The 12,388-nt window shown below is 25.8% G+C and overlaps 1 protein-coding gene and 2 long non-coding RNA genes across 3 annotated transcripts; 1 reads left to right on the top strand and 2 right to left on the bottom strand.

The window, feature by feature from the left end:
- Window positions 1–4,305: 4,305 nt before the first annotated feature.
- LOC112694476 lies at window positions 4,306–9,847 on the bottom strand. Its single transcript, XM_025569942.1, has 6 exons — window positions 9,799–9,847; window positions 6,261–6,449; window positions 6,135–6,194; window positions 5,804–6,051; window positions 5,155–5,314; window positions 4,306–4,501 (listed from the first exon to the last, which is right to left on the bottom strand). The coding sequence occupies exons 1-6, from the start codon at window positions 9,845–9,847 to the stop codon at window positions 4,338–4,340; spliced, it is 870 nt and encodes a 289-aa protein (XP_025425727.1). The 3' UTR covers window positions 4,306–4,337.
- Window positions 9,848–9,963: 116 nt separating this feature from the next.
- Window positions 9,964–10,794, bottom strand: LOC112693862. Its single transcript, XR_003149519.1, has 2 exons — window positions 10,503–10,794; window positions 9,964–10,434 (listed from the first exon to the last, which is right to left on the bottom strand). It is a non-coding gene; the product is annotated as an uncharacterized LOC112693862 (long non-coding RNA).
- Window positions 10,795–10,912: 118 nt separating this feature from the next.
- On the top strand, window positions 10,913–11,600 carry LOC112693856. Its single transcript, XR_003149516.1, has 2 exons — window positions 10,913–11,204; window positions 11,522–11,600. It is a non-coding gene; the product is annotated as an uncharacterized LOC112693856 (long non-coding RNA).
- The last annotated feature ends 788 nt before the right edge of the window (window positions 11,601–12,388 follow it).

The raw sequence follows: 12,388 nt of genomic DNA, 5'->3' as shown, positions 1-12,388 counted from the left end.
TATTATTATTATTATTATTATTATTATTATTATTATTATTATTATTACTACTATTACGTATTTATGTGTTACCTATTTTAATTTATAAGTCTAGTCATTTTTTTTCTAGTTTGTTAACAACATGTAAGAAAATATTGTATATTATTTTTAAAAGAAAAACTGTTTCTAGTCTTGGAATGCTACCAATGTATTAATACTAAACTAGTCATATAAAAAACACATTATAAGTTTTATACAAGTTTTCATTTTAATTATATTATACTGTGTATTTTTAAATTGTTAATCATTTTCATAAACCATTATTTTGATAGCCCTTAATATTATTTAGTTAAACTAATTTTTAACATATGATACAAAAACATTCATTTACAATTTGTTTTTGGGAAATATTATTTGATTTTATGTTTTGAAATGATGTGAAACTATCTTTTTTATTATCTAAAGAAATGTTCAAACAGATTAGTATATTAAATGTTTCTGATTTAACGTTTTATCAGTACTTTAATAATAAAGCATTACTGTAAATTCAATGAAAACATTGTTGTAGTTTTTATTATAATAAGTTTGCCTATATTTAAATATATGTATACGCATGATATAGTGAGAATATAGAAATGAGAAAAATCGGGTACTTAAAGCCGAAAACTAAAATATTATCTCATTCTGTATGTAAAGTGGCAAGTTGTTGAGACAAAAATGTGCAAGAGGTGAACAATAAATTATCATTGCGGAAAAGGCGGGAAAATGCTACGGCGTTTTTTCTGTAGAGAGGTCCAATTATGCTCACGAGCCATGAATTAAAATAAATTGTGTATCGATGGTGCAAAACCCCGATATAAAATATGCTTTTGTACTACTTATTATATTTTATTTAAATTATATCACACAAAAAAAAACCCTTTAAGAAAAGTACACTCGAATGTTAACCTACTGATTTTTCCACTTAGTTTTGTATTAGTAATTTGTTTTCATTTTTCATCAAACTCGACAGTTATAACGTGAAATACGATTTAATGAAATGCGTAACGAAATCGTTGCGAATATAAATATCATTATTACGGATTAAATTGTTAATATTTTGGAATACTAAAACATAAATAAGAAAGTGCCTAGAGTTTTTTGGTCACATAGTATTGGTATATGGTTTTGAAAATGTTCTGTCTAAAAGGGCTAAACAATAAACCAAAACATAGGAATGTTAGTGCATAAAAATTAATGTTTACAATTTACCAGACTTAAGTATATTTTAGTTTGGTTGAAAGCAGTGTCTTGTTGAAATCAAATATTGTTTTTAAAAACACAATGTTAAGGTAACATAATTTTAAATAATATCTACTAACCATCATTATGCGAGAAATATTTATATCATTAAAGAAATACAATAATGTATTAGGTGTAAATTAATCGATTTAATATTGATTAAAAATCGATTTTAATTTTGAAAAAAGGGATGCATATGTAATAAAATAAATTACTTAGTTCTTTAAACTAAATTATCGGTGCTTACCATTGTTTATTAAACTTATTCATTGAAAAATAATTACTGTTTAATTCTTAAAAAGCAATTATAAACCATTACAAACGATAATTCAAAATTATATAATTTAGGTATATTAATTAATGAGGACCCACTGCTTGCTAAAAAAACTGAAAACGTGATTTTGGAAAAAATTTGAAAATAATGTATATCAAGCAATCGATATAGATATTATCAATTATCAATATATATATGTGCATATATTATTTATATTTACTTATTCATAGTTAATATTTTACAAATCAAGTCGATAATATATTGAATTTAATAAAATATTTTAATTTATGATGTAAACCAATCATCACAATTACATAGAGCATCGATATTCCAGATTACCGAAGGTTTTTCAAGGTAACCTACTCAAATAACTAACATTTTTATTTTGATATCCACTGATTATATTAATTGAACTTAAAATTACAGAAATAATAAATAACTTAAATATCATGAATTACAAAATAAAAACTTTGTAATAATATAACTTAAGTATAGTAGTCGGTGATTTTTTCTAAGTAATACTTTTAGTTTTTACTTCAAAAGCTCGTTCTCTTAATCTACTTACCAACGTCAAAAAAAGTTTTGATTGAGCCCCGATCGAACATCTGGATCTATGTCAAGTTTATTTAAAAGTTTACGGTGTTATATTTTATTACACTACGTCTACTTAGATCTTTTAAACTATTTTATCTTCAAATCGTATATTTAAAATATATTGTATAGTTACATCGTAACTTAAATAGAACTACAAAAAAAAAAATACGAATCGGAACGTGGCTATTTTTTTATAAAGCGTTGGTTCAGCAATATGTTTTAAATTATTTAAATTTAAACAATTATGTAGACAAAAACATTTTTTGAATCGACGTTTTTTCGTAAAAATATTTTTATGGCATAAGATTTTATTTAAAAATAATGAATCTGCTCACAATAAATATGAATGCGTAATTTTTATCTCAAACGATAATCATAACAAAATTGTACTAACAATATATTGTCTTATAAAATGTTCATCGGGACACGCGCTTAAATTTAAAATATATCAACTACCAAATCAGTAATATTAATGATACCTAGTTGATAAACGGTAGGTAACCTAAAGAGAAAAAAACTGTTTAATATATGTTTTCTAATACATTCACAAGTTTCATGGCTAATGGAAGATTTCGCCACTAAGCTTGAATAAACTATTCTTTGAACCATACTAAATACTTATTTGATGTTTTTAATATTTTCAACACTTTTGGGTTTGGCTTAAATATTATATTAATAGAACAGCCGTCAGCATATTCATAGTTAGGTTAAGTATCAACCTTTTTTTCTTTTTTTTTTTTCGCTTTTGAATCATGATCGGGGTGGGAACCGCTTTTGCATTACTTCCATCCCAACCATTATTTTGAAACTGGACACAAGAAAACATAATACATCGTCAGTTAACACGAAATTCAGGGGCCTCTAATGGTTAGGTATCAACCTACCTATACAAAACATAACATAAATTTGCTTTTCATATGTATCTATTATTGTTTTGATATTTTTCGCCGAATGGAAATAATCGACAATTTATTCCTCCTGTGAATAGGTGATCGAACTGTTCAAGTGTTAAGTGCAAAGCTAAAATGTATATAACAAAGTTTTATTTTAAAAAGCATAAAAACAAATTAAAATGCATGATAATTTAATCATTATAAGACAAATTGTTTCATATAAAAAATAATATTTGATGCCAAAGGACTAATTTAAATTTACCCTTGACTACCCACACAGTAAAATTATATTTTCAAAATATTGTGGAAATATTGTCAATAAAAATTAAAATATTTGATTAAAACTGTCATAATATTTTAAAATATTTTCAAAAAATTGTAGAAACATTTTTTGGCAGGAGATCAAACATTATCACAATATTGTAGCTATATATTTTCATAATATTGTTGAGATATATTTTCACACTATTTTACCAATATATTTTCACAATATTGTAACTCAATATTTTTGCAATGTTTGATTTATGCAATTTCAAAATATTGAGTATCAATAATTATTATAATTATATATTAATATATATCGCAAGTTAGTTAACTACGATAATATTAGGTTTATAATAGACAATTTATAGTACTACTAAATATATATTAACCAATAATAAAATATTATAAACCGGTTGTGTATTATGTATTTTATTTGTTTTAACATTATATTGTTTTAATTTATTTTTGTTCTTCAACGTTTTAAATTTAGTATACTAATAGATATATCTATTGAGATATAATAATTATGAAAATTAAAAAAACCATACTTTAAGTGAATTTAAATAATATCTTGAATATATTCTGATAAATATATATTAATTTGAATTCAAATATATTATATATATTTTATATTAATATAAATAATGAAAATCAATTACCTCATATTATAATAAAAAAATTGCAGTAAGTATAAATAATGTTTTAACAAAATATCTTATATGATAATAACAAATATGTGTTCAAGTAAATATATTTACATATATATATATATACTGTAGTTTAAAATAAAAAAAAATATATCACATAATAATAATAAATAATAAACTATACTGCAAGTGAATATATTATGTTTAAACAAAAACTTAAATATGTTCTTATAGCTGTATATTAATAATATACAAACATTTGAATAAAATAAAATTTAAATGAAAATAAATTACCTCACATATATATATATATTATAATAAAATAATAAAAATACTGCAGTATAAGTATATATATTGTTTTAACAAAATCGTATAGGTATGCTAATATACAAACATAAATATAGTTCAAGTATTATTATCAATTAAATTATCATCATCGTGATTAGTTTGCAGAGATTTTTCAGCCATTTTTTTCATTCTTGGTGTTGCTTGGGCCATCCAGTTCTTAATGGGTTTTTCAATATCAATGTTAGACGTATCTTTAAACTTTTTCATTTTACGAACAATATCTGTAAAGAAATTATATTAATATATAATGTATTTGAATACAATGCTAACATGTTGAACTTTTATTACTTAAATATTTTATATAGTCAGTACCTGTAGTTATTAATTAAATTGGTTTATAATAATATAATATAGAAGTTTTGAAATACAGGATATTTGAAAACATGTTGTTCAATTTTATACCTGAACTTAAATGATTATAAAATATTATAATATAGTATTATTTATAATAAATAATACCTATATAATTATTGTTTGAAATATTCAAACCAAATTTGGGTTCATAATACAAAAATAAAAATGTATTAACTCTAGCAGTTATGATACATTATTAATTATGTTTATACATAAAAGGTTTTAAGACTGAAGAGAGTAAATTAGTGTGCTTATATTATAGTTATTTCCGTATAGAATGGCTAACAAAAAATTAGATCACACCTCATATTCAAAGTGAATAGTTTTTATTTTTAAGGTACTTATAAGTTTATATTATGTCACATTCCATAAAAATTATTTAACCAATAACAATAACTATGATAATATACATATACTGATGTGTAAGATCTAGTGCTAAATAATATATCTAGCAAAAATACTATAAATTTCTAAAATATCACATTTTGTATATTATAACGATATATCAAATAATTGTTACCATATATGATGGAACAACACTGCAATGTTGAAAACTGATGTTTGCCCTTAAATCCGACAAAAGAATATTTTGAAAGAAATTGGTCAGTGAACAGACGCTGCATTATTTTCCGTATTGTTTCTGGCAATGTATTTCCCACGAAACGAGATAGTAATATAATCTGAAAAGTAATATTTTTATCACCTATGTTATAAATTAAGAAGTGTAGTTAGACATTAATATAATAATTGTAATAGAACCGTAATTTCTTTCTGAAGTCTCCCCCCCCCCTAGACAACATTAAAAATACAATGACTTTTATAATTAAGACTAAATAATAATAATATGTATTTACTCGAGTAATAATTACTATATAATAAAAGTGATACACACTATATCTACTTTCTGTGGAAAATAAGTTGTAAAATATAATAAAAATTATGTTATAAATCATTAATGAATTATATAAGCCAATATTGTGTTGAATTGTTAACGCATTCATTAAAAAAAAAGTATGTAGCATAAAAAAAGTAGTTGCTTGAAAGCCTAGAACATACCTACCTACATAAATATTTTTTAACTATAATAATATATAGAGTAAATAATAAACTCTACGCATCACTAACAATAATGACAATAACTAATAATATATTATACTAAACATTCATACCACTGCATTTCTATATGGTTTATCATTAACTAGCTTTTCTTCCATATTGTTAAGATCTTCATCGTTGTCGATAACTCCTAAAGCCACATCATTATACTCATCATTATTAGAAGCCATAGCTGACCCTTTTGAATCTAATTTGGCTAAAATTTTTTCCAGTAATGATTCTTGGGCATCAAATCGTTTATGAAAATGTTCTGTATCATATTTTAGATTGGCCAAAGACCGCCTAACACATTTTCTGAATGCTGAGAAACAATTAATAAAAACAATTTTTTAAACCTGAAATGTTTAGATAACTATATATAAAACTAATATATAATAAAAATACCTTGATCACTTTCATCTGCAGATTTATTAGCTCTGGTAGACAGTGAAATTATTGGTTGGACTGTGTAATCATTGTTTTTATTTAACTGATCAGAACTAGAAGTGTGATGTGTTTTTTTTTTCTTACTTCTTGAACTATAAGAGACGGCAGTTTGTGATGTTGATGGTTCTTGCTGGTTAATTTTATACAGCCCATTTTCTGGAGCTGAGTCATAATAACTATTATCTTTAAATAATTGACTGGAAGGAACAGTACTTTCTTTAGTTTTTGTGATGTATAATTTCTCCACATCGGAATCATAATCACTTGATCCTGCTAGTTATTTATAAAAACTTAATAAATGTAAGGTATAATTTTGTACAATTAATGCAAAAAGGATGAGTAGGTACCACCTTATAAATATTATAAGTATACTATATATATATATAATATAATAAATATAATATATACCACTATATGTTAAATAGGTACCTATTTCCTTTGTATGTATAACAATATGATTTGTTATAATACAATATTAAATTTGAGGTGAGAAAGAGAATCAAATTGTAATACATTACAGCCTAAAGAATACATGTACAAAAGAAAAAAGTTTTTAAAATATTCTTCCTCGTCCGAGAACTCCTATACGGGTGATACATATTTATTAATGAGTCTGGGTAGTTATAATAATTTTTTAGTACAATTGAGGAAAGGATTAATAATCTATTAGTTAGTGTGACAAATATTTGTGATAATAACCCTACTTTGTTTGAAACAACATTTAGGTGATATTCATAGGCACAACTAGGGTAAATAATCTGGAGGGGGCTACAGCCCTCCTACCAAAACTTAAAATAACCTGTAGATTACCCCTATTCTTATTTATAATGTTGATATATTTTAGATTCTGAGTCAAGTTGGATTTACTGCAATATGTCTTTTTTTGTATGTAACACTATTGTGAGTTAAGTATGCTGTATACAGTATGCCATGTATAACATGGAATATTTATGGGGAGGGCTATGTTGCGCCTTTGGAGCTATTGACTATTTCATAATTTGTATAACTCCGATTTGTTGTCACTGATGAGCTATTTATCATTTTCATATTTGCTTTGATTAAAAATAATAAAAAACCACAAAGTAATAAGAATAAAAATAATAATAATATTCTAATTCATTATTATTATAAATATTCTTATTACTCTGTGTGAAAAACTATAAATATAGACGGACTTCAAGTATCTAATAACACTTAACGATTTTTACTAGTTTGTACACATAAATAGTTATTAACTTTTGGTTCCGTTGTAATTTTATTCTTATTTTTCGTGTACTCAATGTTTTAAAATCTGATACGACTTAATTTTGTTAAAAATTGGTTGAATTTTTACGATCGAATATTAATAAATTTTAATTAAAAGATTGTGATACAAAAAACTGACATAATAGTAGGATCGTAGCCGAAACAATACACAATTTATTATATAAGTAGGTAGTTAAATATCTTAAGATCATACACACAGTATCCAAAGAAGACAAAGTTTATATTTTGATAATCCGGACTAATTGTTAAATAATATTTTATCATGCTACATAACCAATGACAAAACTAAACTAAATGTTGATCCAGGAAGGATCAAAATCATTTCTAAACCTTATTGCAAAAATTTTAAAAAAGTTTAAAAACCACAGAAAGTCATGTACATTTGTAATATTTTCTTGTGCAGAAGATAAAAATATAATAGAAGAAAGTCTGGGTCATTTGACTCTATTTTGAAAATTAAATTTTTTAATATTATTTTACATCTAAAAAAATTAACTTGATAGGGTATATTTTATTAATACTAGACTTTTACTAGAATAAGCACATGTACAAAATATAACATTGCTTTTATATATTTATCTCCAAAATCAACACATTCAATTCAGCTTTTATATGCAGCATTTTTTTCTGTATTAAAATATGTGCATAGCGCAACATTTTTATATATAAATAACATTATAAAAGTGAACCTTGAAAAAATGAATCTGCTATTTCCAAGAATTCTTGGAATAAAGTTATAGAAAGGGTAAATAGCAAAATTACTGTTCTAAAGAAGATAATCCATTAGAAATGGAAGATAATGATAATACAGAAATAATTATTAAAATATTTTTGAGAACATTAGATAATTTTTTTAAATATCATTAACTCTTTACTGCAGGTAATAATTTAAAAAATTTAAAAACCATAGAAGAGATAATCTACATAAAATGTATAACTGAAAGAAAATGATTAAATAGCTGTGGGTTTTTTCAATTATTTTAGATCAAGACAATGTTTATCAGAAAATATTTTTTTTCATTATATTATATTGGAAATAAAGAAGATCGGTTCATATATCATATTTTAAATACTGTCCTAATAAACTGGACTCAAGAAGTTTTTAATTTTCTTATTCCAGAAGACAAATGTTGATTAATAAAGATAATATTGTAGGAGTAATAAATCAGTATATTCTTTAAAAGACATATTATGTTTGCTATACCATTTTAATGAATAGTAAATTTTTTATCCAACATATTTCGTTAAGTATTTTATTTTTATTTAAATATAGCTTGTTTATTAATTCAACTTTAGAGTTGATCAAAATGAGAATAAAAGACTTGTAAAATTTGTTTTTATATAATTGAAAGAATTATGGTTTAAAAAATAAAATAAAAGACTTAGACAATTTGTTTTGTTAATGTTATTAAATACATATGTTTAATTTTAGATAACTTTATAAGAAATAAATATGGTAAGTTAATATAGTTCTATGATTTTTTTTAAAAAATATAAATGAGATCCCACCATATACCTTCAGTAAGTCAGAATAAGAAAAATTTTATAAACACGAATAATATTCTATTTTAAAAATAAATAACTAAACCTAAATTAAAAATTTACAGTATGGTCTGTATACAATCTATCTTAATAAAATAATAAAAAATTAATAAATGGTTAATTCTTGTAAACTAATACCTATAAAAATAAATAAAAAAATAGTTTTTATATAAAAATAAATAAATAAAATAAATAAGAACTTAGTTTGGAGTATTAATATACTTTTTAAGTACAACCGGTTTTAAATTAAAATTATCACATTTTATGACAAATTCAATAAAATTGTGACTGAATATGAAAAAATTAAGAACATGGAGATAATTTATTTTAATAGGAGATGTTTGAAATGAGTTTTTATTAGGCATAGATATATTAGGAAATATAAATACTTTAGTTATGTAATTCACTAAAATTCTAAACAATAATACAATTACTGTAAAAATCCTTTTATAACTAATAATAATTTAATCAAATATATCAACAATAGAACTAAAATAAAAAAATTTACAAAAATTACAAAAATAACCCTTCTTTTTTAAAATGGTGATATTCAAACTTAAATGTAATTGTAATAAATTTTATATAGGTAAGACAAATATAAATTTTAAAATAAGATAAAAAGAACACATTTCTGAAATACATATAAAATGCATTAATTTTTTTTTTATATTCACTCGTATTTTTATTAACATTGTATATTATACGTGATGAATTTTGTATTTAAAACCGATAATACTTTATAAATATAATAATACTCTAGGCTGATCTTTTGTTTATTTATTTATATACTATCTTAGGCATTTTTCAAAAATACTCTCTAAAAATGATGGAATTCTTATCCTCAATAGAACTGGTGAAATCATTATGATATAGTATTATTTTAACTTTATATATTCTGTTTTCGTTAAATTCTGGAAATAGTTATGTTGTATAGCATGTATAAATAACTAATGAATCATTTTAATAAAATGTATCAATATAATAGAGGTGTATAAAAATTTTCAATTTATTTGATTTTGATGACAAAGATTATACACTTGTTAAGTATCAAGTGGTGATAAGGAGCAACATTTTAGACTTTGTAGAGACAACTTATAATGTATGTATAGCGTTAGACTGAGACTTAAAATCTCACTTTAAAATTCAGATAGAGCCGAGCTACTCCTGAGGCCAACAGTCTAAGCAAATTAAATGTTTAAAAAACATTTGTAGTCGTATAGTTTTGACGGTGGTGTACGAATAAAAAAACAGAATGCAAGACGGTCTCCTGTGCTTGGCGACTCGCATTTCAACATGATTCGATGGCGAAAGCGCAACACGACGAAGTGCGGACGACATTTTATGCCGCGGGTTCATTGCGTTACGTGTATGTAATACGTGTACAGCAGGCATGTCAAATTCAAAGTATCAAGAGGGTCAAACATATTGAATAGTTTACTATGCGGGTCAACTATAAAAAAAAAAAAAAATGTTATATTATTATATGTGTATACATACAAAACCATCAATAAAACTTACTGGATTACAGTTTACCAGAATTAAAGACGTAATAACTTATACCTAATATAACATTTTCTAAGAGCCTAAGATGGTTGCGACTTGACACGAATATTTTATCATTTTTTTTTTTTTTTTATCTTGTCGATTGATATTGGTAGCCGGGGTCCACCGAAAAAATTAACCGTGGGCCGCGTGTTTGACATGCCTGGTGCACAGCGTACAACGTAGAATGGTGGTGTTTCGCACGCTCAACAAAAAAAAATTGTAACGTTGATCGCGAGCACGACGCACGGACGCGTCGTTCGCAGCTCGGCCGTTATCAATGTTACCATCATCGGATGGTCGAGTGACGGTGGCACACTGCGGAAAGACCGCGCGCGCGTCGTGCACACTGACGAACGTAAATCAATATAATCATTGTATCACCAACAGCGTTCGTGCCCGACAATAATTTAACCGTAACGTAATGTAAAACATTATTTCAGTGGTTCCAGTTTACTTCTCCCTCCCTCTCTCCGCCGATCGTTATTGACATCGATTGCTTGCACGACTGTTGACACACCGGACGTTTTAATCTCCCTCAAACGTCAAACGCTCGAACTACTACGACCACCCTCTCGTTCGCAACTCTTGCTGTTCCTGCTGTAGTCTATTGATCTGCCCGTTCAGGCGACGTTTTTGCCCATCGCGCGACCGAGCACCGACATCGTCACTGTGTAGGTAAGCATTACTGAAAATCGAATTGCGTTCGAGCCGCGGCCCTCCCAATACCCGTAGAAAACGTTTTCGAATTAAACGAATGATGTTCGTACGTCGTTTGGTTTTTCCCTCGCAGGTCCGTTTACCAGCAATGGTGGACCTCACTTCGGATCCGTTCGATTTCTATTGACATTTGACAGTCGCGATATTAATGGTCGCACCAGTCGAATTAATTTCGTAATCGCGCACGATTGTTGTTTGACTTAAGCACGTTATAGTTATTCAACCGACGCGCCATTTTATTTTTTCATTAATACATATTTTATTTCGATTTTTAGGTTAGGAACTCAAGCATACGATTTAAATGCCCAGCAAAAAGAGAAAGTTCAACGCCCGTTTTCCTGCTGTGAGTATAAACCATCAATTTGATCTATACTCTATCCAGCGATAAAACGTGCTAGTTCTGTGCATGTAGAATAACAATCAAGCTGCACGCGTGGGGTTTCAGTAGGAATAGCTATGGCTGGTCATGTGCAGGGGTGTGCAACGATAAACCAATTTTGGTCGGGCTGTAGCAAATAACATGTTAGCACGTTTTCTCGCTAGCCAGAGTATAACAAAAAATATTGGACCTATAAGCTAGTTTGACTATTAATGTGTGTTTGTGATAATCGTTACTTTACAATAATTGTTATGGTAGGAAAAGGTCACTTGTTTAGAAATATTTATTTTCTCCTATCCTTCCTATATTAGGTTGAATATTATGTTCTACAAAATTTTCTCTCCATATCTCATTCACAAGCATCCACAGCTTCCATCATTTAATTTGCATAAAAAATTCATATCCTTACAATATTATTGACCTTACTATTGTTTTATGTAATCTAACACAATACACTTCAAATTACTAACTTGTATGTGCAGAATACTTATTACTTATTCAGGTATTCAAACTATATTTAATCACAAAATAATTAAGTATTATATGATAAACCCTAAGTAAATTTATAATTGTATGAATAAAAACAATTTAAAATAAACTAAAAAAAAAATTTTTTTTTTGACTATTACAATACTTTATTAGGGTAAATATTTAAAATACTTTTGATTATGTTATTTTGGTTAACAAAGAAAATCACAATGTAGTTCAACTTTAGATTCTGGAATATATCTAATTAGCTATGAAAACTCTATCATTATTTATT

Source organism: Sipha flava, unplaced genomic scaffold, assembly GCF_003268045.1.
Source record: "Sipha flava isolate LNK unplaced genomic scaffold, YSA_version1 0_pilon_pilon, whole genome shotgun sequence".
Lineage (NCBI taxonomy): Eukaryota > Metazoa > Arthropoda > Insecta > Hemiptera > Aphididae > Sipha > Sipha flava.
The sequence above is the reverse complement of the archived record's forward strand: the minus strand, read 5'-3'. Positions and strand labels throughout refer to the sequence as shown.